This window comes from Ochotona princeps, chromosome 16 (genome assembly GCF_030435755.1).
Source record: "Ochotona princeps isolate mOchPri1 chromosome 16, mOchPri1.hap1, whole genome shotgun sequence".
Classification (NCBI taxonomy): domain Eukaryota; kingdom Metazoa; phylum Chordata; class Mammalia; order Lagomorpha; family Ochotonidae; genus Ochotona; species Ochotona princeps.
In genome coordinates, this window is record NC_080847.1 from 54,494,458 (window position 1) to 54,521,169 (window position 26,712).

Consider the following 26,712-nt stretch of genomic DNA (forward strand, 5'->3'; position numbering starts at 1 on the left):
TTCCAAAAACCAAGATCAAAGACTCGTGCCTCAGAGATGCCCTCACCCTGGGCCCAGCTGGTGCCCCAGATTCGAGATTCTTGCCCCTCTCATCCAAAATTCAGCACGTTTGCAAAGGGGACCTTTCTGTACCTGGCACCCCATGGCCTCATGGCCACCTGACTCCTCATTGGCCAAGAGCCCTACTTTCCTCCAGGACCAATGGACCTCAGCTCATGTCCCTCACAGGGACTCCCGGGGTTGGTCACTCAGTTTTGAAACCATTGTTGATTGTTGGACAATGGTCAGCATGGCAAGGAAGGTTCGAGACCACACGTCATCTTTCTGCCCCCTAGAGCTCGCTGCTTCCTGCCTCTTTTCCCACCGCCGTGGCCGGGATGCACTTCCCTATGCTGGTTCTGGAATTCCGCTTGAACACCATGCGATGCCACATGGGGTGATGGGGAAAGAAGGGCGTGACTAGGAGAATCCCTCAGAATCCGCGTGATAGTCCCTCAAAACCCCTTCACCTCTTTCTCAGAGGTCATCCTGAAAACCCATTAGGAACCCCAAGTTCCTAAACGGTAGAATTCTCTGGAAACCTGGGAAGGCTTCCTCCCTCGAATTTCCCGCCTTTTCCAGCCACGCCCCTCCCCAGCCTTTCGGCCTATCAGCAGGCAGCAACAATCTGCCCAGCGCCCGGTGACGTCACAGGAGCTCTGTCAGCGGATTGGCTAACTCCATCAGGGCGCTGCATTCCTAACTTGAAGCTCCTCAGATTCACTGAAGGCCTCCAAGTGTCCCTGGGAGGGTGGGGGGAGTGGGGGTCGTCCCATCATCGATCAAGGGTCTCCACGCAAAATTCTCCAGAATTTGAAGGTTTATTGGGGGAACAACTGCAATACAGGTCGAATGAGGGGGGGCGCACTGGGCCCAAACGCCCTCTGGGCCCCCTTGGCCCTTCAGAGGTCAGGGGCCACGCTGGCCTCCTCGCTGCTCGGTGGGCGCTGGGGGTCCGTCCTAGGGCGCCGACCCGGGGCTCGGGGTGCGGGGCTGCAGGCTGCGGGGCTGCAGGCTGCGGCAGCCCCCGGCGCGCTCCTCCTGCTGCAGCCGCCGCAGCGGCCGGGCCCAGCGCGGCCTCCAGGGCAGCGCGAGGCCGTGGCGGTCCAGCACGAGGCGCGCGGGGGCCGGGCCGTGGGCCGCACTGCCCAGCAGCAGGTAGTCGGCGCCGGGGCGCAGGCGCAGGCAGCCGCAGGCCAGGTCGGCCTCGGGCACCCAGGCGTCCTGGCCGCCGGGACGCACGGGCTGCAATGGCCGCTGCTTGTACACGGCCAGCACGCGCACCGCCAGCCGCCGCCACGCCGGGCCCGCCGCCTCGGCCGCCAGCACCTGCGCGCGGAGGACTGCGGAGAAGGGCCCGCGTGAGGCCGGGGCGGCCCGTGGTCCACTAGGGAAGGTGGCATGGGCAGGTCTGCGGGGTTGGTGGACGCTGCCAGATGAGGGGGGGAGGCCTTGGTGGGGAGTAGGCCACGTGCTCAGCTGCTTGGGGACCCCGGGAGCAGGGAGGCACGGGGACCCGGGCTGTCCACACTCACCGTAGTCCTGCTGGCAGAACCTGCTGAGGCTCATGTGGACGCTCGTGTCTGGCAGGTGGCAGTAGTTCTGACACTGAGGGTCTGTGGTGGGTCATGCCTGGAATGGGCTTCCGCGCCTGCCCATGCCCACGCGCAGCTGCAGCTGGATGGGCAGCTGGGGCCCAGGCAATCCATCCCCACCTCTCAGGCGGGTCCCAGGCCAGTTCTCTTACCAGAGCTGTGGGCACGGGGCGTGGGGACCAGGGGCGTCGTTGCCTCAGGGACTCCTGGGAGAGCAAAGCAGATGCTTCATCCAAGCTGGGCCCCGTGACCCTCCTCCCCTTCAACCCAGAGCTGTGGACCCCATACCCTTCTCTTGCAGAGCCCATAGCTCAGGCCCTCGGCTCCTGCTCCTGGAGACTGAGAGAAGCAGGAATTTCGGTCCCTGTGTCCTCACAGAACCCCAGCCCTGCCTCTGGGAAACCTGTACTCCCCACCCACCTCAATTCAGGGCTTGTGGCCCTGTCCCTGGGGACTCACTTTGGCAGGGCATTCTGGGGGAGCGGCTTTGCTGGTAGCCGGGACCACAGCGATTGCATGTTGGACCCGTGACACCCAACTTGCAGGAGCACTGCCCGCTGGTCTGGTTACAGGTACCTCCTATGGCACCAATAGGATGGCACTGGCAGGCTGCATGGGGGAGGAGCTGATGGTGTGGAGTGTCTGCCACACAAGTGCCCGCTCCTAATTCTATGGCCTTCTCCTCCCCAAGACCCAGAGCTCCAGGCCCAGCCTCCTCCCTCATACCCAGGGGGCCAGCCCCTCCTCCCTCACACCCAGGGGTCCAGCCCAGCCCCTCCCTCACACCCAGGGGTCCAGCCCCTACTCCCTCACACCCAGGGGTCCAGCCCCTCCTCCCTCACACCCAGGGGTCCAGCCCCTCCTCCCTCACACCCAGGGGTCCAGCCCAGCCCCTACTCCCTCACACCCAGGGGTCCAGCCCAGCCCCTCCTCCCTCACACTCAGGGGTCCAGCCCAGACCCTCCTCCCTCACACCCAGGGGGCCAGCCCAGACCCTCCTCCCTCACACCCAGGGGGCCAGCCCCTCCTCCCTCACACTCAGGAGTCCAGCCCCTGCTCCCTCACCCAGGGGTCCAGCCCAGCCCCTCCTCCCTCACACCCAGGGTCCAGCCCAGCCCCTTTTCCCCCAAGCCCGTCTGCAGGCCACACTCACCCCTGCAAGCGTTGCGGCTGGTGATGGGCTGGCCGGGGTCCCTCCAGAAGCCCGGCTGGCAGTAGTGGCAGTGCCGTCCAGCTGTGTGGTGGCGGCAGCGCTCACACACACCCCCACTGCGGCCGCCCGACAGCCTGAACAGCTCAGAGTTGAACCGGCAGCGCCGGGCGTGCAGGTTGCAGGAGCAGGCTGGGACCAGGGGGTGGGGTGGGGTGGGAGGGGGACATCAAAGCCACGCTCATCACTCCCCACCCTGCTCCCCAGTCCTCAGGAGAGGAAGAGGCCAATGAGGACACCAGGTCCAGAGACTCCCCGGTAGCCCCTTATCCTAGAACATTCTTGGTTCTCTTCCAGGCCAATGGGCCAGAACTGGGTCAGCCTGGGGCTGCGGGGGGCGGTGCTTTACATCCCAAGTGTCTCTAGGAGCCTGGTGCTTAGAGGGGAGGGGCCAGCCAGACCCCCACCCCAGCCTCTGACGTGTGCCCAGGATGGGAGATTCCTGTTCCCTGGAGCTCCTTTTCTATGTCTGCCTCATGAGACAGATTGGAAAACATTTTACCCTTTGCCTAGTACAGGAGCAGGTGCTGGCCACCACGCCACCGCGTGCCTACACCTGCTAGATGCTGTGGCCTAGGTGTTTAGAGCATGTTGAGGAGATCCTGATGAGGCTGCTGCTTGAAGGGACCAGGTTAAGGGGTGCTTGAGAGCCCTCCAACTGCCAACCCCTGGAATCCCCCCCAAAAAGGGCTCCTATCTTGGCCTGTCTGCTGCAGGCCTCAGAGGTGGCGGGGTGCCTCAGGTCATCCCAAGGGGTGGTGAGCCTATATCCCTCCCCATCCCTGAGCACGCAGCAGAGTGAAGCGTGCCTGCGTGCAGCGTAGCTCCGCCCAGAGCCGCCAGCACAGCCCTGCAATGCCCAGCACAGCCTGGCCCAGCCCCAGCCCGGCAGCACCTGATGCCCCCCCAAGAGGGGTGGGCTCCCCAGCTCCCAAGCCTGTGCAGGTCAGCCATAAAAGCCCCCAGCCCCTTGGGCCACATGAGTCTCTGTCACTGCCCTGGAGGAGGCAGCGGGTGCCCACCAGCTGGCTCAGTGGAGGCCCTGTGTGAGTGAGGAAGGGCAGAGGGCCGGGAGAGTGGTGCCTCCAGGGACATCCTGGTGGGGGTGAGAGCAGGGTGGGGCGTGGAGGACACTGGTGGGGGGCACTAGAGTTAATTCTGCTGGTGTACTTCACGTAGGAGTAGAGGGGGCAGGAGAACCAGTGCCGCCGTGTTTGTGTGTCAGAGTGTGTACACGCCTTACTTGGGCATGTGCTTGTGTGTCATTGTGTACATACGTGTGTGTGCTTGCATATCATCACACCTTATCTGTGCATGTGTGCACGCATGCACACACAACAGAGTGGCCACCTGCAGTCTGAGAACACACTCCCAGCCTTTTGGGAGGGCCGCAGCCAGGCGAGGACTCCGAGGGCCTGTGTCTGAGGAGCCGCCTTGAGCCTGTGGACATTAAACATGTGCCCCGAGCCTCCTCTTCCTCACCTGGGAATAGTGACGATGTGGGAACCCTCTCCTTTCTGCCAGACCCTGGGCTGGACTATAGTCTGAGGTCTCTGCTTTTGTTAGCTTGCTGAGTTTGCACTGCAGCTGCTAATGGCTAAAGGAGGCGCTGCGGTCAGCCTTTGCAGGGGCCACAGAGCTTAGCAAGCAGAGGAGCAGTTAGGGGGAGGGAAGAGACCCCCTTGAGCTCCCGCCCCCCATCATGGGGACCTGGTGCCCAGGGTGCTGAGGAGCGGGATGGGCCCAGGCCCAGGACTCACGCAGGCAGGGGTGCGGGTGTCGGGGCGTGGCAGGTCGCCAGGGCCAGTCGCGGTGGGACGGGCGGCAGCTCTCACAGCCAGGGCCGGTGGTGTGGTGGCGACAGCGGCAGCGTGGGGGCTGAGCCCTGGTGGCGCAGTGCGCAGCGTGACCATGACACTGGCAGCGGCCTCTCACCCCGGCTGCGGCCAGACCTGCCCAGCCTCCGACCTCCACGCGGAGGTGACTGGCCACCACCCTGGCCTTAGGGCCCTGTTGGGAGCGGAAGGTCACTCTCTCTGGGCCTCCTAAGGCCCCAGACCAGGCAGGACTGCGCCACAGCAGTTTCCAGGGACCCCCGGCAGCCCAGGCGCTGGACAAGACCAGAGCCGGGGGCCCTGGGGTGCAGAAACGCAGGCTGACGGACGTCAAAAGGAAGGTCCCACCAAGCGCCAGGATCAGGCTGTCATTGCAGAGGGCCCTGGGGTTGGTCCCTTGCGAGAGCACACAGGCCTGGGGGCAGGAGGCCACCGGACCCCTGGCCAGCTGGGTCACCGGTGGGAGGCAGAAGCGTGGGTGGCCCCCTGGGTCGTAGCATGGGTCCCCCGTGGCCTGGCCCAGGAGGAGCCAGAGGACCAAGACCACAGCCATGGCCACAGCAGTGCCCGCACCTGTAGAGAAGAGGTGGCCGTGCTGCAGAGCTCTGGGGAGGAGCCCTCACTTGCCAGTCCTGGGAGCAGTCCCGCCCCAAGCCCCCCTCACCACCGCGGGCTCCAAAGCGAGGAAAATAGTTCCATCTGGGGAGAATTACTGTTTACATAAGCCGGAGGGGAAAGAACGCAAGCAAAATTGAGAATTTCGCCTGAACTAATCTGCAGCTTAGCACCCCAGAGATGCCCGTCAGTGTCGGGGGCTGGGGCCCTAGGGAGAGGACGCAGGGTGGGGTGGGAGACCTAGGAAGGGACACACAATCCTGTTGGAGATGAGTGGGACCCAGAGTCAGGGACTGCAGCCAAGGCAGGAAGAGGAGGCCCGGGCCTTGGACAGTGACGGCAGGCAGGTGGGCTGAGGTGGCTCCAGGTCACCGGAGGGGAGAGGCAGGCCTGGCGGTCCCAGGTCCCTGGCGGGCGGTGGCTGCGGGGGGATCAGAGGCAAGGGGCTGAAGCCCTGGCCCTTTCTCACGTGGGGCCCTAACCTGGTTCTCCACACCCCAAGCACGGAAGGGGATTATCACCAACAGCCCTGCCCCTTCCCTCCCTACCACCTACCCCCAGCCTGCCACCCTTAACCCTTTCCCACCCACATTCAAGGCCACAGCAAAGCTAGTCCCCCCACCCGCCAGCAGTGAAGCAGCAGCCAGCAGGAACCCCTGCCTACATACACCACGCGGGGCGGGGGCGGTCCATGGCAGGGCCGGCAGCAGATGTTGGGGTTCTCTGCAGAGCTGTGTGTGGTGGGGTTGTCAGGACCCTGAGGTGAGGTTTTTGGGACTTCCTCATCATTTGGCCCCCACCTGCTGCCCCAAGCTGGGCCTTAGGGACCCCACGTTCCCACCAGACCTGGGATCCCGAGCAGATGGCAGAACAGATGTGGAGGGTGGTGGGGGTGAGGGAGGCAGGGGCCGGGGTGGGTGCCAGATGCCACAGCCTTGGGGGAGGCAGGCCCACCATGTGCTCTTCCCAGCCGGCAGCCCCATGTGAGGCACTCAGGAGGATGGGGACCCCAGGGTAGGGGGAACCCTTCGTCCATCCCCTCCCCAGGCCCTGACCCAGAATCTCCCCCTAGACTGAGCTTGGGGTCTGTCGGGCAGTCTCCAGGCACATGGAGCCGGGGCATGCAAGGCCCTCTGCCTCCCCCCAGAGCCTGGCGCCATTTTGCGCTCAGGCAGCGGGCATTTGCTGAGGCCTCAGCCTCATTAAGGGCTCCCTACTCCCCACCCCTGTTGCCATGCCCCCTCCCCACCCGGCACCACATCCCCATTCCCCTTGCTAGGAAGGCTGGCGGGTGCCACTCTGCCCTCAGCATCCTGAGGAATTAGGCTGTGAGCCCCACGGGGCCTAGGGGGACCCAAACACCATCTCCTGCCCACTGATAAGCCCTGCCTGACCCTGAGCTCCTACCCTTTCTAGGCCCACCCCTCTGGGAGGGGAAGGCCCTGCTCCTAGGGGACTCACCTCCAGGGCTCTGGCCAGGCGGTGGGGCTGCCTCCTTGGCCTGCACCCGCCTCCCCACCTCCGCACCCCCTGCCCTCTCCCAGCGTTGACCAGACCTGTACCCGGGAGAGAAGCGTGTCCTGCCGCCGGATCCCAGGAGCTCTGGTGGGCTCTCGGGAGGGAGTGGCTGCTCTCAGGCCCCAGGCTAGTGGGGGATCTGGGCGGGAGCTCAGAATCCAACACCACCGCCCCCCCTCCTCAAACCCCTCCCCAGCCGCACTTCCGCTCGCTCTCCCCACAGGGACCCCTGCCAACCACACCACCCGAGACCCCGTGGGACATGAGAACAGCAGGGTGGCCTAAGAGGCTGCAGGCAGGTAAGAAGGGGTGGGTCAGAACAGGGAGTGGGGCAGGCATGGGGCTGGCTGGCCGCTCATGCTGGCCCAGATGCTGATCAAGAGGGTGCTGACCTATGGCTGGGATGGGGGCCTCTGCTGGACCCAAATCCTCCCCTCCCCCACCCTGGCATCTGCTGTCCATGTGGTTTGGGATTGGTCAACTTCCAAGGCTTGGAAGGGTCAGACCAGTGGGGACCCCTCTGAAGCCCAAAGGTGCCGGAGGGCCGGAGGAGGCGCGGCAGGAATCGAGCCGTGCGCAGGCCTCCTTTGCAGCCACATCCTCCAGGAACCTTGCTGTCTTCGGCTCTCATTGGCAGAGTCCCTGGTGGCTTAACTGGAAAAAGGGCCCCTTTCCCTGTGTGCTCCGCCGAGGACAGCAAGCCTCTGGGGGCCTAGTGGCTACTGGGGTCTGACCTCGGAGTCCCCAGCACTGACTCTGCTTAGATCTAGGGGGCCCAGTGTCCCAGGGAGCCAAAATCCAGCAGGATCAGGGGTGAGGAGGTCAGGTTTGGAAGACACGATTCTAAAAATTGTGAGAGAAAGGGATGGAGGAGACATGGGGTATGTGGGGATCCCTACCCTTAGCGAGTATCCCCTACAGGAAGTTGGAGAATGGTTGATTTAAGTAGCAAAGGGGCAGAATGTCTGGGCTGCTGAAGGTTGGCAAAGCTGTGGGTTTACTGCCCGCTCTCCACTCTGGGCTCCTGTGCTGGGGCGGGGATTGTGAGGGTGGAAATGGTTGCCACGTCGGAGCAGGGGATCTTGGCTCCCACTGTGCCCAGGGGAGGCCAGGCCAGCCAGGGAGCTGGCTGAGGCCTTGGCTGTGGGCTGCCATGCAGACACAGGCCTCGTGAACCAGGGCCGGTGCATGTGCTGTCCACGACCTGCCTGAGACACCCAGGGCCACGGCTGGCTCCTACCCCACACCATCTCCCCCTCTCTCTCCTAGCAGGTGGCTTGAACCTCGTCTGTTAACGGGGCCTTCCTGGGGGAAGGTGGTGTGTGGAGTTGGAGTCTGGCCAGTCTCTCTGCGTGACTCACAGGTTGGAGTTTGTCACCACCTTCTGCTGGGAAGCAGTTAATAAGGAATTTGTGGAGCAGGAGACAAGGCCCAAGGTCAATGCTGTGGGCGGAGGAGAGGTTGGCATTCAAGGTGGTTTGTTTTTTTTAAAGATTTATTTCATTTTTATTGGAAAGGCAGATATATAAAGAGGAGAGACAGAGAGAAAGATCTTCCAACCACTGGGTCACTCCCCAAGTGGGTGCAATGGCTGAAGCTGAGCTGATCTGAAGCCAGGAGCCAGGACCTTCTTCCAGTCTCCCATGTGGGTGCAGGGTCCCAAGGCTTTGGCCCATCCTCTATTGCTTTCTCAGGCCACAGGGAAAGTGGAGCAGCCTATCTTGGGTCCTGGTAGTTGCAAGGGGAGAATTAGCCAGTTGAGCCATCACAGCAGACTGCCATTCAGAATTCAAAGATAACCTGGAGGCCCCGGCACAGTAGCCTAATGCTAAATCCACAGCAGATGGAAGATGTTTCTCTCTGTAAATCTGCCTTTCCAATAAAAAAAAAAAAAATACATCTTAAAAAAAAAAAAAAAAGATGGCAGAGGGGTGCTGTGTCCCTGGCTGTCCTGCTGTCCTTGGACGGGGACCAGGTGAGCGCAAGGTGTTCAAGAAGGTCCTAAAAGTGCCAAACCCTGCAATGTGGAAGGAGCAGAGCTGGTTGAGGGGTCATGGGAGGGAGGGATGGGGAGTGGTCAGGGGGGCGGCAGATCCCAAAAGAGCCAGGGGGAAAGATGATTCGACAAGGTTGACGAAAAGGACAGGAGACCCAGAGCAGAGACAGCCCTGGCGTCTGGGTGGCCGGCACCCCCTGAAGGAGGGTCTCCTTCCTGCCGAGAACCGGCTGGAGCCCGTCTGCGTCAGGCACGAGTCAGGTGAACCGCAAGGCCATTGTCGTCATGGGGACAAGGGGCCCTAGACCTCCGAGGCCGTGGAGGGCACCTGACCCTGTTCTCATAGAGCCAGCCGGGCCAGCAGCTCTGCACCTGGCAACACTCAAAGGAACTGCAAATTCCGTCTACACAGACATCGCGCACAGGGGTAGGGTCAGGACCCATGCGCCCGGGGAAGGGAGACCACAGCCTCCCCGGCACTTTCTAGGTGGCGGGTGGAGTGCGTGACAGAGCTAGTGGGGCACAGCAAGGCTCACTCCTGTCTCTCTCCTTCTCCTCCTGCCAGCCACCTGCCCCTCCGTCTCCACCATCTACTTCCTGTTCGCCATCTTCGTGGTGTCCACTGTCTTTCACTGCCACCAGCGCCTGGCTCTGGTGCCCGACCCCTGGGCCCACTCCGCCCCGGTTGTCGTGGTCCCCAGACACCTTCCCAGGGAGGGCATGTGGACCATCAACGCCATCGGCCGTCTGGGGAACCAGATGGGCGAATACGCCACGCTCTACGCCCTGGCCAAGATGAACGGGAGGCCCGCCTACATCCCCGCACACATGCACAACACGCTGGCCCCCATCTTCCGCATCAGCCTCCCGGTCCTGCACCGCAGCACGGCCAGCCGCGTGCCCTGGCGGAACTACCACCTCAACGATTGGATGGAGGAGCGCTACCGCCACATCCCGGGGCCCTATGTGCGCCTCACTGGCTACCCCTGCTCCTGGACCTTCTACCACCACTTGCGCCACGAGATCCTGCAGGAGTTCACGCTGCACGACCACGTGCGCGAGGAGGCCCAGGCCTTCCTGCGGGGGCTGCGGCGGCAGGGGAGCCGGCCCGGCACCTTCGTGGGTGTGCACGTGCGCCGCGGGGACTATGTGCGCGTCATGCCGCAGGTGTGGCGGGGCGTGGTGGCCGACCGCGCATACCTGGAGCAGGCGCTGGGCTGGTTCCGGGCACGCTACCCCGATGCCATCTTCGTGGTCACCAGCAATGGCATGGCCTGGTGCCGGGAGAACATCGACACCTCCCGCGGGGACGTGGTGTTTGCTGGGGACGGCGTCGAGGGTTCGCCAACCAAGGACTTTGCGCTGCTCACGCAATGCAACCACACGGTCATGACCATTGGCACCTTCGGGATCTGGGCTGCCTATCTGGCAGGTGGGGACACGGTCTATCTGGCCAACTACACGCTGCCTGACTCGCCCTTCCACCTGATCTTCAAGCCAGAGGCGGCCTTCCTACCGGAGTGGGTGGGGATCAATGCACACCTCGGGCCGGCCTGGCAGAGCGGCCTCTAGGCCTCTGTGAAATCCTGTCCACCTCACCCAGTCTGCATGGAGAGCCAGGCTCACCTACCCGGCCTGAACCTTGTAGCTGAACGATCTTGGACAAGTGGTCTAGCCTCTCTGTGCCTTAGTTTGCTGCCTGAAAATAATTGCAAGCCAGAAGTGACTTCAGGGACAATTGTGACAAGTGCATTCACAGCTGTGCCTCATAACCTGTGTTGTGTGAGGCGGTGGGGTGCCACGCTGGCACTGCAGGTGGAAGCTTTGCCTCCTGTGCCATGGTGCTGGCCCCTTCTGCCTTAATTCAGTAAATCTTAAGGAAGCAACCTTTTAGGCTCAGCCTTGCACACGCCGGGATCCCATATGAGATCAATTCTTATGCCAGTAGCTCCACTTCCCATCCAGCTCCCTGCATGTATCCTGGGAAGGCAGTTGAGGATAGCCCAAAGCCTTGGGACCCTGCACCCGTGTGGGAGACCTGGAAGAGGCTCCAGGCTCTTGGCTTCAATTCAGTGCAGCTCTGGCCGTTAAAGCCACTTGGGGAGTGAATCAGCAGACAGAAGTTCTTCCTCTCTGTATATCTGCCTTTCCAATAAAAAATAAATAAATCTTTAAAAAAAATGCACATGTCCTTTGGTCATGTGTCCTCCTTCTCCAAGCCTCTCCTGGTCTGGAGCCCCTGTTTCTGGGCTTCCTCCCAGGGGATGTTTCTTCCTGTTGTGTCTCCCCTGAGCTCTCCAGGGCTTCGCAGAGCTTCCGGAATCTTCACCGGAATCAGCCGAGGGTGGAGTGGGAGCTGTGGGCAACAGAGAGGGGCTCTGGGAGCGCAGTGGGGCCCCCTGGCTGGCTGTTGCCATACAGCGCATCACCCTAGAACTCAGTTGCTCAAAATAAGAAAACGTTTTCCTCTTACCATCTCTGTGGGTCCCGGATCTGGGATCAGCTGGGTTGAGTGGGATTTCCAGTGATGCCAGTGTCCCTGTTCTCTGGCCATGGCCGTGTCCTCCTGCCGTGGCGGCCAGAGTTCCCCAGCATGCCCCCCCCGACTCCATTTCTACCACATCTGTGGATCCCAGAGAGCAGCCCGAGCCTCTGACCAGCAGGGCGCCCAGGATGGGGGAGGGACACACTGACCCCTGCTAGCACCACTGTTGTGCCCGCAGCAGGCCCCATGTTGGCCTCCAGTGCCCACACTGAGCCACCACCCGCCAGTGTCATGGGATGAGGACTTGGGGCTTCCAGGATAAGAAGCCAGCGAAGTGGGCCCAGTGCAGTAGCCTAGTGGTTAAAATCCTGGCCTTGTGCGTGCCAGGATCCTGTATGAGCATTGGTTCTAATCCCAGGAGCCCTGCTTCCCATCCAGCTCCCTGCTTGTGGCCTGGGAAAGCAGTAGAGGACAGTTCAAAGCCTTGGGACCCTGCATCCATGTGGGAGACTTGGAAGAGGCTCCTAGCTCCTGGCTTCAGATCCATGCAGCTCTGGGCCATTGTGGTCACTTGGGGAGTAAATCAGTGGACAGAAGATCTTTGTCTCTTCTCTCTGTACATCTGCCTTTCCAATAAAAATAAAATAAATCTTTAGGGCCCGGCACAGTGGCCTAGCGGCTAAAGTCGTCACCTTGAACGCCCCGGGATCCCATTTGGGCGCCAGTTCTAATCCTGGCAGCTCCACTTCCCATCCAGCTCCCTGCTTGTGGCCTGGGAAAGCAGTCGAGGACGGCCCAAAGCCTTGGGACTCTGCACCCGTGTGAGAGACCTGGAAGAAGTTCCTGGCTCCTGGCTTTGGATCGGTGCAGCACCGGCCATTGCGGTCACTTGGGGAGTGAACCATCGGACGGAAGATCTTCTGTCTGTCTCTCTTCCTCTCGTATATCTGACTTTGTAATAAAAATAAAATAAATCTTTTAAAAAAATAAATTAATTTTTTTAAAAAGAAAGAAAGAAAGCAGCGATGTGATGGTTCTAACCCAGGCGGAGCTGGAAGCTGCTGTGGTGAGGGAGCTGGGTGTTGGTACCTCCCAGGGAGGCCACGAGAGCAGGGCTGGTGCTGGGAAGGGAACAGGTGTGTGTGAGAGGCATGGCCCACGTGGCACTCAGCAACTTGTGTGCTGATAAAATATTTGATAAAATACCCCAGCAATAAATTGCACTCAGCAAACATTTCCTGGGTTCTTTCCTCTTTGTCACTCCCCAAGCAGAGGCTGGCTGGCTCTCCCTCTGCCCTGGGGGATGACGCCTCCCTGCCCAATAGCAGAGGGGTCGAGAAGTCGTGAAATTCATTCACAAAATGGAGTCACTTCGGTTCAGGCCTGTATAAGTTTGCTAATCTGCTTTTTATGCTTCTGTACAAAATGTCTTTGACAATTTCCTGCTTTTTGGGCTACATCACTAGGCTAACACACCCTGCTAGCAACCCTCCGTTCCAAGAATCAATACTGTATGACTTCATCACTTACTGTCCCCATGGCAGCCTCCTGCGGTTGCTATAGCCCACCCATTGTCCCCAGGGCAGCCTCCTGCGGCTGCCCAACTCACCTGGTTCCCATGGCTGTACAACTCACTCTTTCTATTAAAACCCATCTAACTCTCAGTGTCACTCTCTGAAGAGGAGAGCTGACCCCAGGCACTTGGTTCACCCGCCTCCTCAATAAAGTTTGCTGCTGGGGCCTGGCGGCATGGCCTAGCTGCTAAAGTCCTCACCTTGAACGCCCCGGGATCCCATATGGGTGCCGGTTCTAATCCTGGCAGCTCCACTTTCCATCCAGCTCCCTGCTTGTGGTCTGGGAAAGCAGTCGAGGACGGCCCAAAGCTTTGGGACCCTGCACCCATGTGGGAGACCCGGAAGAGGTTCCTGGTTCCTGGCTTCAGATCGGCGCGCATCGGCCCGTTGCAGTTACTTGGGGAGTGAATCATTGGACGGAAGATCTTCCTCTCTGTCTCTCCTCCTCTCTCTGTATATCTGACTTTGTAATAAAAATAAATCTTTAAAAAAATAATAAAAAAAAAGTTTGCTGCTTTGCAAAGTTGTCTGGGCTGCAGTTCCTGGGGGAAAAGCTCGGGTTGGATGCAACAAAGGCAGGCTGGCTGGACCGCAGCTGGGTTGAGTTCCCTGCGACAGAGACCCTGGCCCCCAGCCCTGACAGGAGTCACCCTGCATGGTTCCATGGGCAACCTGGACACCAAAGTTTCCCCTGCTGACCTTGGCCGTGGTGGGGGTGGGAGAGTGGGAGTGTGAACCAGAAAAGCAGGGAGTCAGTGGAGGGGAGGAAAAGGCAGGGGCTGACTCAAGCAGGGTGTGAGCCCCACTGGCCCTGGACAGCTGCCAGTGTCACCCAGGTGCGGCCCAGGGCTGACCGTCCCCACCTGCTCTGCCCGCCCATTATGGCCTGCGGGCTCGTCCCTCCGGAGGAAAGAGACTCAGCCTTGCCAGCTGGGGTCTGCACCTAAGCAGAACCACTGCAATGGGGGGTGTCATCCCCAGCCGGAAGTGGATGGCTCCCTGCTCCCCAAACCCCTTGTGGAGAGGAGCAGGGGTGGCGAGGGGTGGGGCAGTGGAGGAGGGTGAGGAGGGGAGCCCGGGTCAGTCAAACAAGTTCCTGCAGTAAATGAGCTTGGTCATTTGCAGGACGCTTTCCCCAGGGCCAGGGGAATCAGCTTTCCTTTTCACGGCCTGTGCCTCATGCAGTGACCCTGGGCCCACACCCTGGATGTAGCTGTCTGGCTCAGGCTCCCACGCTCCTTAATCGGGTGATTCCAGCCGAGCGATCACGCCTCTTGGAGCCTTAAAGGGTGCCCCACCACAGGACCATGCTCTATGAGAAAGGTCAAGAGGTCAAGGCAGATGGCAGAGACGGGGCAGTGAGGAGCAAAGGACGAGGGTGTCAGGACAGGGAGAGGCCAGTCAGGAAATGAGGGGGCAGTGTCTTGGCTTGCTTCCTTCATTTTTTTTTTTTAAAGATTTATTTTATTTTCATTACAAACTCAGATATACTGAGAGGAGGAGAGATAGAGAGGAAGTGGAGCTGCCGGGATTAGAACCAGCCGCCATATGGGATCAAGGCGAGGACCTTAGCCACTAGGCCACGCCGCCAAGCCCGCTTCCTTCATTTTAAAAAAAGATTTTGGGTTATGTATTTCAAAGTCAGAGTTACGGGCCCCAGCGGCGTGGCTTAGCAGCTAAAGTCCTCACCTTGATCCCATATGGGCGCCGGTTCTAATCCCGGCAGCTCCACTTCCCATCCAGCTACCTGCTTGTGGCCTGGGAAAGCAGTCGAGGACGGCCCAATGCTTTGGGACCCTGCACCCATGTGGGAGACCCGGAGGAGGTTCCTGGTTCCCGGCTTCGGATCAGTGCAGCACCGGCCATTGTGGTTACTTGGGGAGTGAATCATCAGACAGAAGATCTTCCTGTCTGTCTCTCCTCCTCTCTGTATATCTGACTTTGTAATAAAATAAATAAACCTTTAAAAAAACCCACAAAGTCAGAGTTACACCGAGAGACAGATCTTCCATCCACTGGGTCACATTGCTGGCCAGGTGCCAGGGACTTCTGGGTCTCCCACATGGGTGCAGGGGCCCAAGCAGTCTGACCATCCTCACCTACTTTCCCAGATGCCTTAGCAGGCAGCTGGATGGGAAATCAGCCAGAACTCCACCAGCACCCAAGCAGAGGTTCAACGTGCCACAGCGCCAGTAATACGTCAATCTTAAAAAACAGAAAAAGAAAACCCAACAGGGGTCCCGCCCTGGTATGCTGCTGTCACACAGGTGTTGTGGTTTTCATTCTAGTTCTCTTCTTCCTGGTGTGGCACAATACTCAGCTGTGTCCTGGAGAAAGAGCCGGAGCGCTGGGGTTTCTGGTGGCTTGGGAAGTTATACTCTGACCTTGACTACTTGGTCTGGCCCGGATAGGACCTCGCTCCTAAATTCATGCAGATACTTAGTTCCTCCAAATCACACATTCATGGCTAAGGAGTGTCCTCATGCTGGAGCTATTCCATACAGGAAGTGGGTGGCACCTGGGTTCCCGGAGACCTGTGCCGGGAAGTCCATGCCCAAGAGAGAGGGTTGGGTAATGGGTGCTGAGCTGGGCAGAGGACACAACCCGGGACTGAAGCTTCCCTGGTTGGGGTTGGACCCTGTAAGCCTGAGCCCAGATCCCACCTCTTCCAGGAAGTCCCCGCGGCACTGCTACCTACGGGGGACCTCCTGTACTTCTGCCCACAGGTCCCAGTCCCTCTTTCCTGGTGTCCTTTGCTTCCTGGAGCCTGTTGCCCCAGCATGTTCTGGCTCCATCCACAGAGATGCCTGCTGGGTAACCTGGCGCCCCACCAGGTGGGTCTTGTCCTGACCTAGAACTGGGGACCCACCCTCCCCACACCTGCCCCGTGCGTCAGGGGCTGGGAGCCACACACACAGCCTGGGCACACATATTCTTATTTCCCTTTTATTTCTTTTTTATATTTGTTTTTAACTGGAAAGGCTGATCAGATTTATGGAAAGAATAAGAGACAGAAAGATCTTCCAGCTGACCCTCAGAGGGACTCGGACACTGCCAGCCCCAGCCCTTGCCCCTGACACTGGCAGTCCGTGGTACTGCAGGTGCATGCCAAGCCTGCACTTCCCGAGAGTATTTCTTGAAATCAGGTAAACAGAGAAGAATTGTCATCTGTCTGGTGTCTGGCAGGACCCAGCCTGCCTGGCTCAAACCCTCTACAGCTGTGTGGCCTTGGGCCAGTTCCCCACCTCTCTGTGCTTGGAGTTCCCCTCTGTACAACAGGGCTACCTAGAGTGTCACCCCACACCCCTGACCAGAAGGAATGAGGATTTGGCACAGATGCTTCCCTGGGGGATTCTGCGGGGGGGGGGGGGGGGGGGCAGGCAGGAGCAGGAAGAACCTGGCCCTGCTGGACTCTGCCCCTCTGGGCCACCTTCCTGGCCCGCATCCTGGATGGCACGGGGGTGGGGGCAGGGGGAGGAGCAACCGGGCTCACCTGTCCTCTGCCTGCGAAACTAGGGACATCCTGGGCGGGGTTTTGCAGCCACAGCTGCCAGAGGGTTCCAGCAGGTTCTTCAGTCCTGGGTGAAGAGATGACAGGGTGGGAGCAGTGAGCCCTCAGAGTCCCTGGTTCCCGCGACCACAGTCAGGTGAGAGCCGGTGGTAATGGGGTCCCTCCCGTCACCCTAAAGCACCCACGAAAGGCACTGAGGTTGGGGAGGGTCTGAGGGGTGGACACCCCCTCCCGGCAGCCAGGACTCACCCACTCAGCCCCACCCCCAGACCAGCGGACCTCTGCAGGACCCTGCCCCAGCCCTTCCTCCCTGCTTTGCTCGAGGGTCCTGATAATTGTTAGAATTTGTCCAGGCACCTGGCGGGCCAGGGCTGAGCCTGTGACAGAGGAAGGTGCGCAGTGCCAGACCTGAAGGGGTTGGGAGCTGGGGAGGGGCAGGACTGGCTCTGTGTGTGTGTGTGTGTGTGTGTGTGTGTGTGTGTGTGTGGTGGGGGAAGCCTGGAGGCCAGGGAAGAGAAGGAAGTTGGGACCACAGGGAGGGGAGGATAGCGAGAGGTGAGAATTCCCTGCAGGTGCCCCAGGTGACAAAGGAGCTTCTCCCCATTTCACAGCTGGCTTCCTCCTGCACCTATAATGGCACGCTGACGTCGGAGGGACCCCCGGCTGCCCTCTCCTAGCGCCCTCCCCCCCCACCAACCATGCTGGCCACTGCTGTGGGAACAGGAGGCAGGGGAACCAGATGGGTCTCCCAAGCACCACGCCCTGGCTCCTCCCACTCACCATGGTCGCTCCCAGGCTCCTACCACTTGGTGCTACAAAATGGATATCAAAACCCATGCAGTAATTGGCACCCGGCAGGCGCTGGGGGTGGTGTGGCCGTCACCTCTGCCTCCCAGGCAGGGTGGGCAGGGGACCTGGAGCTCAGAGACGGGAAGACTCAGGCCCAGGGTCTCACGGAACATAGGGCCGCTGGGCACAGATTCCCAGCCTCGCCCTTCTCCTCACACTGTCTCCTCTCCTGCTTTCGCTGCCCCTCGTCTTGCTAGTTCTCCCTGTATCTCTCACTCTGTCCTTTCCTCCAGTCCATGTTTCCCTCTCTCTTCTCGTCTCTTCCTTTTTTCTTTGAAAGATTTATTTGTTGTCTAGTTGAGAGGCAGTTACGGGGGACAGACAGCAACCTCTTCCATCTGCTGGTTCACTCCCCAAATGGCTGCAAAGAGCAGGGTGGGATAGGCTGAAGCCAGGAGCCAGGAGTGCCACCCAGGTCTCCCACATGGGTGCAGCAGCCCAAGGACCTGAGCCATCCTCCACTGCTTTCCCAGACCATAAGCAGGGGACTGGATTAGAAGTGGGGCACCTGGGACTCGAACCAGCACCCATATGAGATGCTGGTGCTATAGTAAGATGCTAACCTACTGTGCCATGGAACTGGCCCCAAGAATCACTCTGAAAACATAGTTACTTATTAAAAAGGCAGAGCGTGGGCCAGTGTGGTGGCCCAGCTAAAGTCCTCATCTTGAACGCTCCAGAATCCCATATGAGCACCGGTTCTAATCCCAGTGGCCCCACTTCCCATTCAGCTCCCTGCCTGCGGCCTGGGAAAGCAGTCAAGGATGGTCCAAAGCCTTGGGACCCTGCACCTGTGTGTGAAACCCGGAAGAGCTCCTGGCTCCTGGCTTTGGATCGGCGCAGCACCGGGTGTTGTGCTCACTTGGGGAGTGAACCATCGGACTGAAGAACTTCCTCTCTGTCTCTCTTCCTCTCTGTATATCTGACTTTGCAATAAAAATAAAACAAATCTTAAAAAAAAAGGCAAAGTTACAGAGCAAGAAAGACGGCAATGGTCGAAGTTGGGCCAGGCAGAAGCCTGGAGCCAGGAACTCTGCCCGGGTGGCTCACATGAGTGGCAGAGGGCTGAGTCGGAAGTGGAACAGCTGGGACTTTAACTGGTGTCCATATGGACTGCGGGCAAGGTGTGGTGGTGGCCCCCAGACACCAGTCCTGGGACCCGCTTCCACAGCATTGAAGAAGGAGCTTGGTCTAGCGTGTGTGCATAATGAGACTTCTGGGAAACCCTGGGACATGACTTACCGGCTGGTCACTGTCATTAGGATCAACAGGCAGTGGGAGGGATGGCCTCACCTGAGCCCCACCTGAGCCCCACCCAAGCCCCAGGAGAGGGTTCCAGTGGACCAGGCAGAGTTTCTATCAGGGATCCTCAGTGGAACCACTGTCATGCCCTGGGCCAATATCTGGGCCCGACCACCCTCATAGGCCACACCTGCCCACCTCTGGCACTGTGAACATTCAGCCGGGTCATCCCTACCTGCTGGACGGCTGATGGTCCCTCCCATGGCCACTGCTGGGGATGACACACCTGGGGCGTGACATCCCTCCGGGGGAGGAGGGATCCAGAGGCCTGTAGGATCCCCAGCGCTCCCCGAGACTGTGGGAAGACCTGCTTCTGGGTTTCCCCAACGTCATCCATGGGAATCTCCATCTCGCTCCTTGCCCCTTGGGGGGAGACTTGGTACAGCTGCCTGTCTGGGGCAGTTGGGCTCCTCTCGCTTGGAGCGGGGGATGCACCCTTCAGCAGTGACGCAGCGCTTGCCTGGCCACCAGCCTCCGCTGGAAGGTCTTTGGGTGCTTCTCTGAGCGGCGGCTTTGTCTGGAGGTGGGATGGCGAGTGTCCAGCTGAGCTGCTTCTGGTCTCTCAGTCCTGGGACCGGAGGGCCACACTGGCTGCCGCCTCCTTGGACACCTCAGGGAGCCCCAGGTGTTCTACACAGGGCTGCCCTGCACACTCTCCCCACTCCTGGAACTCATTTCTGTTGTAACTGGAGTTGAAGAGAACAGATTGTCTGTTCACACAGTTGTAAGGGGGTTCTCTGGAGGCCCAGAAACCCGCTGTTACCAAAGGTTGCTGGCTCCCCTACACCAGCCGGCAGCCAACCTCTGGCACCTACCTAAGCAGCTCCAACTACCACATTCCTTCTCTCTCCTCTCTCTCAGCTACCTTCACAGTCTTTAGTAAGAAGTCCTCAAGGAAAATCGAAGGTTTATTTATTTTATTTGGAAAGGCAAATGTACAGAAAGAAGTAGAGACAGAGAGAAAGATTTTCCGTCTGCTGGCTCACTCCCTAAGTGGCCGCAATGGCCGGGGCTAAACTGATCTGAAGTCAAGAGCCCGGAGCCTCTTCCGGTGTCCCACATGGGTGCAGGGTCCCAAGGCTTTGGGCTGTCCCCTACTGCTTTGCCAGGCCACAAGCAGGGAGCTGTATGGGAAACGGGGCAAGGATTTAGCCACTGAATCATCATGCTAGGCCCAGGACTTCAACACTCTCCCAGAAAATACCCATTTGCCCACATTGGCCGTCGGCGTGCACCCTGCATAGGTACCCCCATGCCCACTCACACTACGCTCACACAGCTTATGCACTCCAGACACCAGCTCTAACTTGTGAACTCAGGGACCCACATGCAAGCATGAGCCCGTGGGAAGCACCCCTCCAGCCAACTGACGTCCCTTCTTCCCTGCCTTCCCCCCGCCAGCCATGAACAGCGCCCAGGTGCCCCAGTCTTTCCAAGTGGCCCAGCTCCTCCTCCTCGTCTTCACGGTCTCCACTATCTTCCACCTGCAGCAGCGGCTGGCGAGGGTCCAGCACGCCTGGGAAGGCCCCATGCCCAGGCTGCTGCCAGAGCCCACTCCGCCCTCGGTCGTGAGGCCGACGCAGCCTACGCACCCCCGGCTGGAGGGCATGTGGACCATCAACGCCATCGGCCGTCTGGGGAACCAGATGGGCGAATACGCCACGCTCTACGCCCTGGCCAAGATGAACGGGAGGCCCGCCTACATCCCCGCACACATGCACAACACGCTGGCCCCCATCTTCCGCATCAGCCTCCCGGTCCTGCACGACAGCACCGCCAGCCGCGTGCCCTGGCGGAACTACCACCTCAACGATTGGATGGAGGAGCGCTACCGCCACATCCCGGGGCCCTATGTGCGCCTCACTGGCTACCCCTGCTCCTGGACCTTCTACCACCACTTGCGCCACGAGATCCTGCAGGAGTTCACGCTGCACGACCACGTGCGCGAGGAGGCCCAGGCCTTCCTGCGGGGGCTGCGGCGGCAGGGGAGCCGGCCCGGCACCTTCGTGGGTGTGCACGTGCGCCGCGGGGACTATGTGCGCGTCATGCCGCAGGTGTGGCGGGGCGTGGTGGCCGACCGCGCATACCTGGAGCAGGCGCTGGGCTGGTTCCGGGCACGCTACCCCGATGCCATCTTCGTGGTCACCAGCAATGGCATGGCCTGGTGCCGGGAGAACATCGACACCTCCCGCGGGGACGTGGTGTTTGCTGGGGACGGCGTCGAGGGTTCGCCGGCCAAGGACTTTGCGCTGCTCACGCAATGCAACCACACGGTCATGACCATTGGCACCTTCGGGATCTGGGCTGCCTATCTGGCAGGTGGGGACACGGTCTATCTGGCCAACTACACGCTGCCTGACTCACCTTTTCTCAAGGTCTTCAAGCCAGAGGCGGCCTTCCTGCCGGAGTGGGTGGGGATCCCTGCGGACCTGTCCCCGCTGCTGCAGCACTGACACTGGAGTGGCCACCTCGTCCAGGGTCAGTTCTAATCCCACATTCTCCACCGCAGGCTGGCAGTGATTGGGGCTGCCAGGAGCATAAGTCTCACTTCACCTGTCCCCAAACCTGGCCCTGAGAGACTGCAGTGGACAGTGTAGCACGCTGGCCAGCCCAGGAGCTCAGCAGCATCTGGATTCCCACCAGACCATCTTTGTCCCTTCTCAGGCTCGTTGCCTCCTGGTGCCAAAAGGGCTGCCACAATCCAATTGTCACACACAGCTGCCTGCCTTCTCCAGAGGTGGCCCCAAAGTGGGACATTCTAATGCTGGGTCCTTCTGCAAGAGTGAGGAAAGCCTGCTGTGTTTGTCTGTTTTCTATTGTGAAAACAATGTGTCTAGGGTGAGGCACTTCATAAAGATATACACACACACATTACAAATATTGGTTGATTTGAAAGAGTGACAGGGGTTGGGCCCGGTGGCGTGGCCTAGCGGCTAAAGACCTCGCCTTGAAAGCCCCGGGATCCCATATGGGAGCCAGTTCTAGTCCCGGCAGCTACACTTCCCGACCAGCTCCCTGCTTGTGGCCTGGGAAAGCAGTCGAGGACGGCCCAATGCCTTGGGACCCTGCACTTGCGTGGGAGACCCGGAAGAGGTTCCTGGTTCCCGGCTTCGGATCGGCGCACACGGGCCCGTTGCGGCTCGCTTGGGGAGTGAATCATCGGACGGAGGATCTTCCTCTCTGTCTCTCCTCTGTGTATATCTGACTTTGTAATAAAAATAAAATCTTTAAAAAAAAAAAAAAAAAGAAAGAGTGACAGGGGGTTGATACAGTGGCTAAACAGGCCAATTGTCCACGTGCATGCTGGGATCCCCTGTGGGCACCTGTTCGTGTCCCAGTTGCTCCACTTCCCATCCAGCTCCCTGTCATGGCCTGGGAAAGCAGCAGCTCAAGTCCTTGGACCCCTGCATCTACATGGGGGACCTGAAAGAGGCTCCTGGCTCCTGGCTTCAGATTGGCTCAGCTCCAGCCATGGCACTGGCAGCCATTTAGGGAGTGACCCTCATATTAGGCCTCATCCCACTGAGGCAACCTCCTGACCCATAACCCGGGGTGGGTTACCGAGGGAGAGTGGGGCAGTGGCTCCAGGGGCTTCCCTGAAGAACTGTTCCTCAGATTGCTGCAGAAGGAGGCAGGTAGAGCCGAAATGGAGCCAGCACTGGCTCATCCAGGCGTTGCCAGTGGGCACAGAACTGCCAGATTGGCTGGGAGTTGAGCATACATCAGACCACAGGCCCCAGGCATGGGATGCTGTTACTGAGCACTCAGACACCTAGGGCCCAATCAGCCTGGAGCTGAAGTCCTGCCCACCTGCCCTCCTGCCCACTTGTCCACCTGCCACCTGTTCACCTGCCCACCTGCCCGCCTGCCCACCTGTTCAACTGCCCGCCTGTCCACCTGTCCACTTGTCCACCTGCCCGCCTGTCTACCTGTCCACCTGTTCACCTGTCCACCTGCCCAACTATTCACCTGCCTGCCCATTTGTTCACTTGTCCACCTGCCCACCTGCCCGCCTGTCCACCCATTCACCTGTCCACCTGTTCACCTGCCCACCTGCCCACCTGCCCGCCTGCCCACCTGTTCAACTGCCCGCCTGTCCACCTGTCCACTTGTCCACCTGCCCGCCTGTCTACCTGTTCACCTGCCCACCTGTCCACCTGCCCAACTATTCACCTGCCTGCCCATTTGTTCACTTGTCCACCTGCCCACCTGCCCGCCTGTCCACCCATTCACCTGTCCACCTGCCCACCTGTTTACCTGCCCGCCTGTCCACCTGATCACCGTCCACTTGTCCACCTGTCCACCTGTCCACCTGTTCACCTGTTCACCATCCACTTGTCCAGCAGTGACTGCATCCCTCCCCATCCTCCCCCTGGCCTTAGTCACCATCAGAGTGCAACAAAGTAACACTTGTCATTGTGTCCCTTTGAAAAACAAAGTGAGAAAAAGAGAGACGGCTCCCCCAGTCACTGTTCACTCCCCAAATGGGCTGCACCTGGCTGAAGCCAGGAGCTTCTTCCAGGTCTCCCACGTGGGGACAGGGGCCCAAGCACTTGGGCCGTCCTCTACCGCTTTCCCAGGTGCATTGGCAGGCAGCTGGATCAGAAGCGGAGCAGCCGGGACTAGAACCATACAGGACAGCTGCATCACAGGCAGTGACTTAACCTGCTTTTCTAAACCCAATGGGAAGTGGTTAGGGATGTGAGTCCATCCCATCTGCTGGCTCAATGAACTCGGCTGCTCTGTGGAGACAGGCTTGGCAGCAGAGAGCCAGGGAGGTGCCTCCATTGCATTCCGGGGCTGGTGGAGGTGCGAGAAGGCTCCCTTCTGATGTCTGTGGAACAGGGGTCTTGCGTGCAGTTTGAACCTGCGGCCTGGGCCACCCAAGGGTGCTGTGACGGTGAGGGCGTGGTCACAACATCACGGGGGATTCCAGCCATGCGGGCACAACCAACTCCAAGCATGCTTGGCTTGGTTTCATCTTGACCCAGCCCTGGCTGTGGTGGGCATTAGGGAGTGAGGCAATGTGGGTGGGTGTGGGCACCCTCTCTCTTTCTCTAAAGTGACCTTCATTACTGGACGGAAATGAGTTCAGCTACCCCAGTGGGCCGGCACCCTTAGTTAGACCCGGGTGTTTTCCTGTCCTGCTTTTGGGATGCAGCTGCAGCGGAAAAAAACCAGAGAACTGGAGGAAGGAAGAAGTGGAGAGGGCCGAGAGGAAGAGGAGGAAGGAACAAAGGGAGGGGGGAGCGAGAAAGCAATAAGCACCTGCCTTTGGCCAGGCGTGGATGCGCATGTGCTGGGAGGGTTGAGACGCAGGAACAGGGAACATCTGAGCTCTTTCCTGCCCCCTTCAACCTCCCCGGGAGGTGACCCTCACTGCAAAAAACATCAGCTTAACTTCACTCGCTTGTAAAAAATGATAACTTGAGAGGCCCCTGCTTCAATCCCGAATGTGCACTGTGGTTGGAGCTGGGTGAGAACCAAGGCGGAGCGGGGGAACCTGGCCCGGGGTTCCCCCTTGGAGTTGCAGAGGCGCGAACACCCCTCCGGTGCTCACAAGAGGGAGCTGAACTTGGGGCGCAGCCGGGACTAACGCCGGGCACCTGAGCCCTGAAGCACGCGCTGTCCTCCGCTCCTGTTAAGCAGACTATGGCAGAAGCCGGGATGCGCACTTTCCCCGTGGCTTCTCCCTGGAATAGGCGCACAGATTCCCACCGCCTGCTAACAGCCATGAGAGCACCTGGGACACCATTCACCCTCACGTGTGGGGAAACCACAGGCCACTTCTTCAGTTCGGCGGGTTGAGGCATCTTTGTGTCCCTACAGTGTGATTTTTTTTCCCACCCGTGCCGTGAACTGGGATGGAAGCACTGAATATGTGCTGTGTGTGTGTGTTGTGCGTTAGAGAATTCTGCGTTGTCATGGTGAAGCAATTAGCCGGTGGGAAAATGACCTTGGAGAGCAAAATTGATGCATTTGCATGAATGCAAGTCAAGATTTAGCATAGGCGTTGGGGTTGCGATGCCAGCATCCCATATGGGAGCTGGTTCTACTCCCGGCTGCTCCAGTTCCACCCAACTCCCTACTAATGCAGCTGGGAGTGAGGCAGGCCAGGGCCCAGTGCTGGGACTTCGACACCCTCATGGGAGAGCCAGAAGGAGCCCCAGGCTCTTCGCCCCAGCCACCGCAGCTATTTGAGGAGTGAACCAGTGGATGGAAGAGCTCTTTCTCTGTCTCGCCCTTGCTCTCTGTCACTCTGCTTTTCACAGAAATAAAATATTCTTAAAGTTTTTTTAAAGATTTATTCTATTTTTTTAATAGAATATAAAGATTTACAGAAAGGAGAGACAAAGATCTTCCATCTTCTGGTTCACTTCCCAAATGGCTGCAATGGCCAAAGCTGAACCGATCTGAAGCCAGAAGCCAGGAGCCTCTTCCAGGTCTCCCACGCGGGTGCAGGGTCCCAAGGCTTTGGGCTGTCCTCCACTGCGTCCTCAGGCCACAGGCAGGGAGCTGGATGGGAAGTGGAGCAGCCAGGATATGAACGTGCACCCATATGGGATCCTAGTGCATTCAAGGCGAGGACGTCAGCCACTAGGCTACCGCACTGGGCCCAAATAAAATATTTTTAAAGAAAGATGTACATTGCCTTTCCCCCAAGGGATCAGTCATGTAGTGTCTGCCCTGGCCCTTAGGGCCTCATGGTCAGGCAGCCAGAGCTGTGGGAGCTCCCAGTGTTACTGTCAGACTTGTGTGTGTTAGGGACCAAAAGACCGCCTGGACAGAACTCCCGCTGGTGCCCCTGTCCCAGACCATGCTCAGCCCAAGACTGCCCCCTGCTGGACACAGAGGAGCCGCGCTGCTGAGACAAGGGGTGGCCTGTGTTGGGGTCGGTGGAGAGGTGAGAGGAATGAAGCAAACGGAGGAGAAGCCAAAGGGAGGATGTGGAGGCCGGGATAGGAGCGGGGCATATGGGCAGCTGGGCAGAGACAGGGCAGGTTACCATGGAGATGGATAAAGCCAGAAAAGTTTCCAAATGGGACCCAACTCTTTTTTTTTTTTAAGATTTATTTCATTGTTATTGGAAAGGCAGATACACAGAGAGGAGAGATAGCAATGTTCCAAGGCTTCGGGCCATCCTCAATTGCTTTCCCAGGTCACAAGCAGGGAGCTGGATGGGAAGCGGAGCAGGACACAAACCGGCACTGATATGGGATCCCAGAGTGTGAAAGGCGAGGACTTTAGCCATTAGGCTACTGCACTGGGCCCAGACCCCTACTCTTAATCAGTTTTCAGGCTGCCTTGAAGACCCGTGAGACCCCCATCCCGCCCCCTCCCCAGCCCCAAGGTGCAATCTGCCCTCCATCCTCCTAGGAGCACTCTGACCTCTTGGGCTTCTAGTTCTTGTCAGGAGACCCAGCCCTGCACAATCCGCCCAGCAAAGTAACAAAACCACAAGTGCCATTGTCCCTCCTCCCAACCCGGTCCTCCCTGCACAAGTCTCAGCACCCCTCCCCCAAGTAGAGATGGGCACCCCAAAGACACAAACCGAGGACCAGGCGGTGAATCTGACCTGACCTGGCCCCTACCACTGCAGCCCTCCCCCCCCTCCGTCAGCTTGCAGATCGCCACCCCCCCGCCCTGCAGCCAGTCTTGCCTCCAGGCCCCAAGACTAAGCACCTGTTCCCCACATTCCCCTTCCCCCCCCTTCACAGTTTATTGATTTTTATTGGAAAGGCAGATACACAGAAGGAAAGACAAAAAGAAAGATCTTCCATCTGCTGGTTCACCCCCCAAGTGGACACAACAGCCACAGCTGAGCCGATTCGAAGCCAGGAGCTTCTTCTGGGTCTCCCACGCGGGTGCAGGGTCCCAAGGCTTTGGGCCGTCCTTGACTGCTTTCCCAGGCCACAAGCAGGGAGCTGGAAGGGAAGTGGAGCAGCCAGGACACAATCAGGATGCCCATATGGGATCCCAGTGCTTGCCATTGAGCCATCACACCAGGCCCTCCCTAAGTGGATCCTAAGGCCCCCCGAGCTCCCACCTGGGGCAACACTGGACTTGTCCATGAGTGCTGAGGGACAGTGAAGGCCTCTCTCAGGAGCAGCCCCACAGCCCCCTCTCCAAACTCCCAAACTCTCAGCCACTCTCTCCCAGCCTTGGCACCCCAGGGTGCCAGC

At 59.5% G+C, this 26,712-nt stretch overlaps 3 protein-coding genes across 3 annotated transcripts; 2 read left to right on the forward strand and 1 right to left on the reverse strand.

The window, feature by feature from the left end:
• Positions 1 to 999: 999 nt before the first annotated feature.
• On the reverse strand, positions 1,000 to 5,463 carry NTN5 (netrin 5). The gene is made up of 6 exons (XM_004597188.3): positions 4,605 to 5,463; positions 2,788 to 2,976; positions 2,094 to 2,243; positions 1,787 to 1,840; positions 1,575 to 1,655; positions 1,000 to 1,382 (listed from the first exon to the last, which is right to left on the reverse strand). The coding sequence occupies exons 1-6, from the start codon at positions 5,230 to 5,232 to the stop codon at positions 1,000 to 1,002; spliced, it is 1,485 nt and encodes a 494-aa protein (XP_004597245.3). The 5' UTR covers positions 5,233 to 5,463.
• Positions 5,464 to 6,986: 1,523 nt separating this feature from the next.
• On the forward strand, positions 6,987 to 10,410 carry FUT2 (fucosyltransferase 2). Its single transcript, XM_058674287.1, has 2 exons — positions 6,987 to 7,111; positions 9,374 to 10,410. Exons 1-2 carry the CDS (start codon positions 7,075 to 7,077, stop codon positions 10,378 to 10,380), a joined length of 1,044 nt encoding a protein of 347 aa, XP_058530270.1. The 5' UTR covers positions 6,987 to 7,074; the 3' UTR covers positions 10,381 to 10,410.
• Positions 10,411 to 16,401: 5,991 nt separating this feature from the next.
• Positions 16,402 to 21,034, forward strand: LOC101528747 (galactoside alpha-(1,2)-fucosyltransferase 2). Its single transcript, XM_058674286.1, has 2 exons — positions 16,402 to 16,514; positions 19,931 to 21,034. The coding sequence occupies exon 2, from the start codon at positions 19,933 to 19,935 to the stop codon at positions 20,980 to 20,982; it is 1,050 nt and encodes a 349-aa protein (XP_058530269.1). The 5' UTR covers positions 16,402 to 16,514; positions 19,931 to 19,932; the 3' UTR covers positions 20,983 to 21,034.
• The last annotated feature ends 5,678 nt before the right edge of the window (positions 21,035 to 26,712 follow it).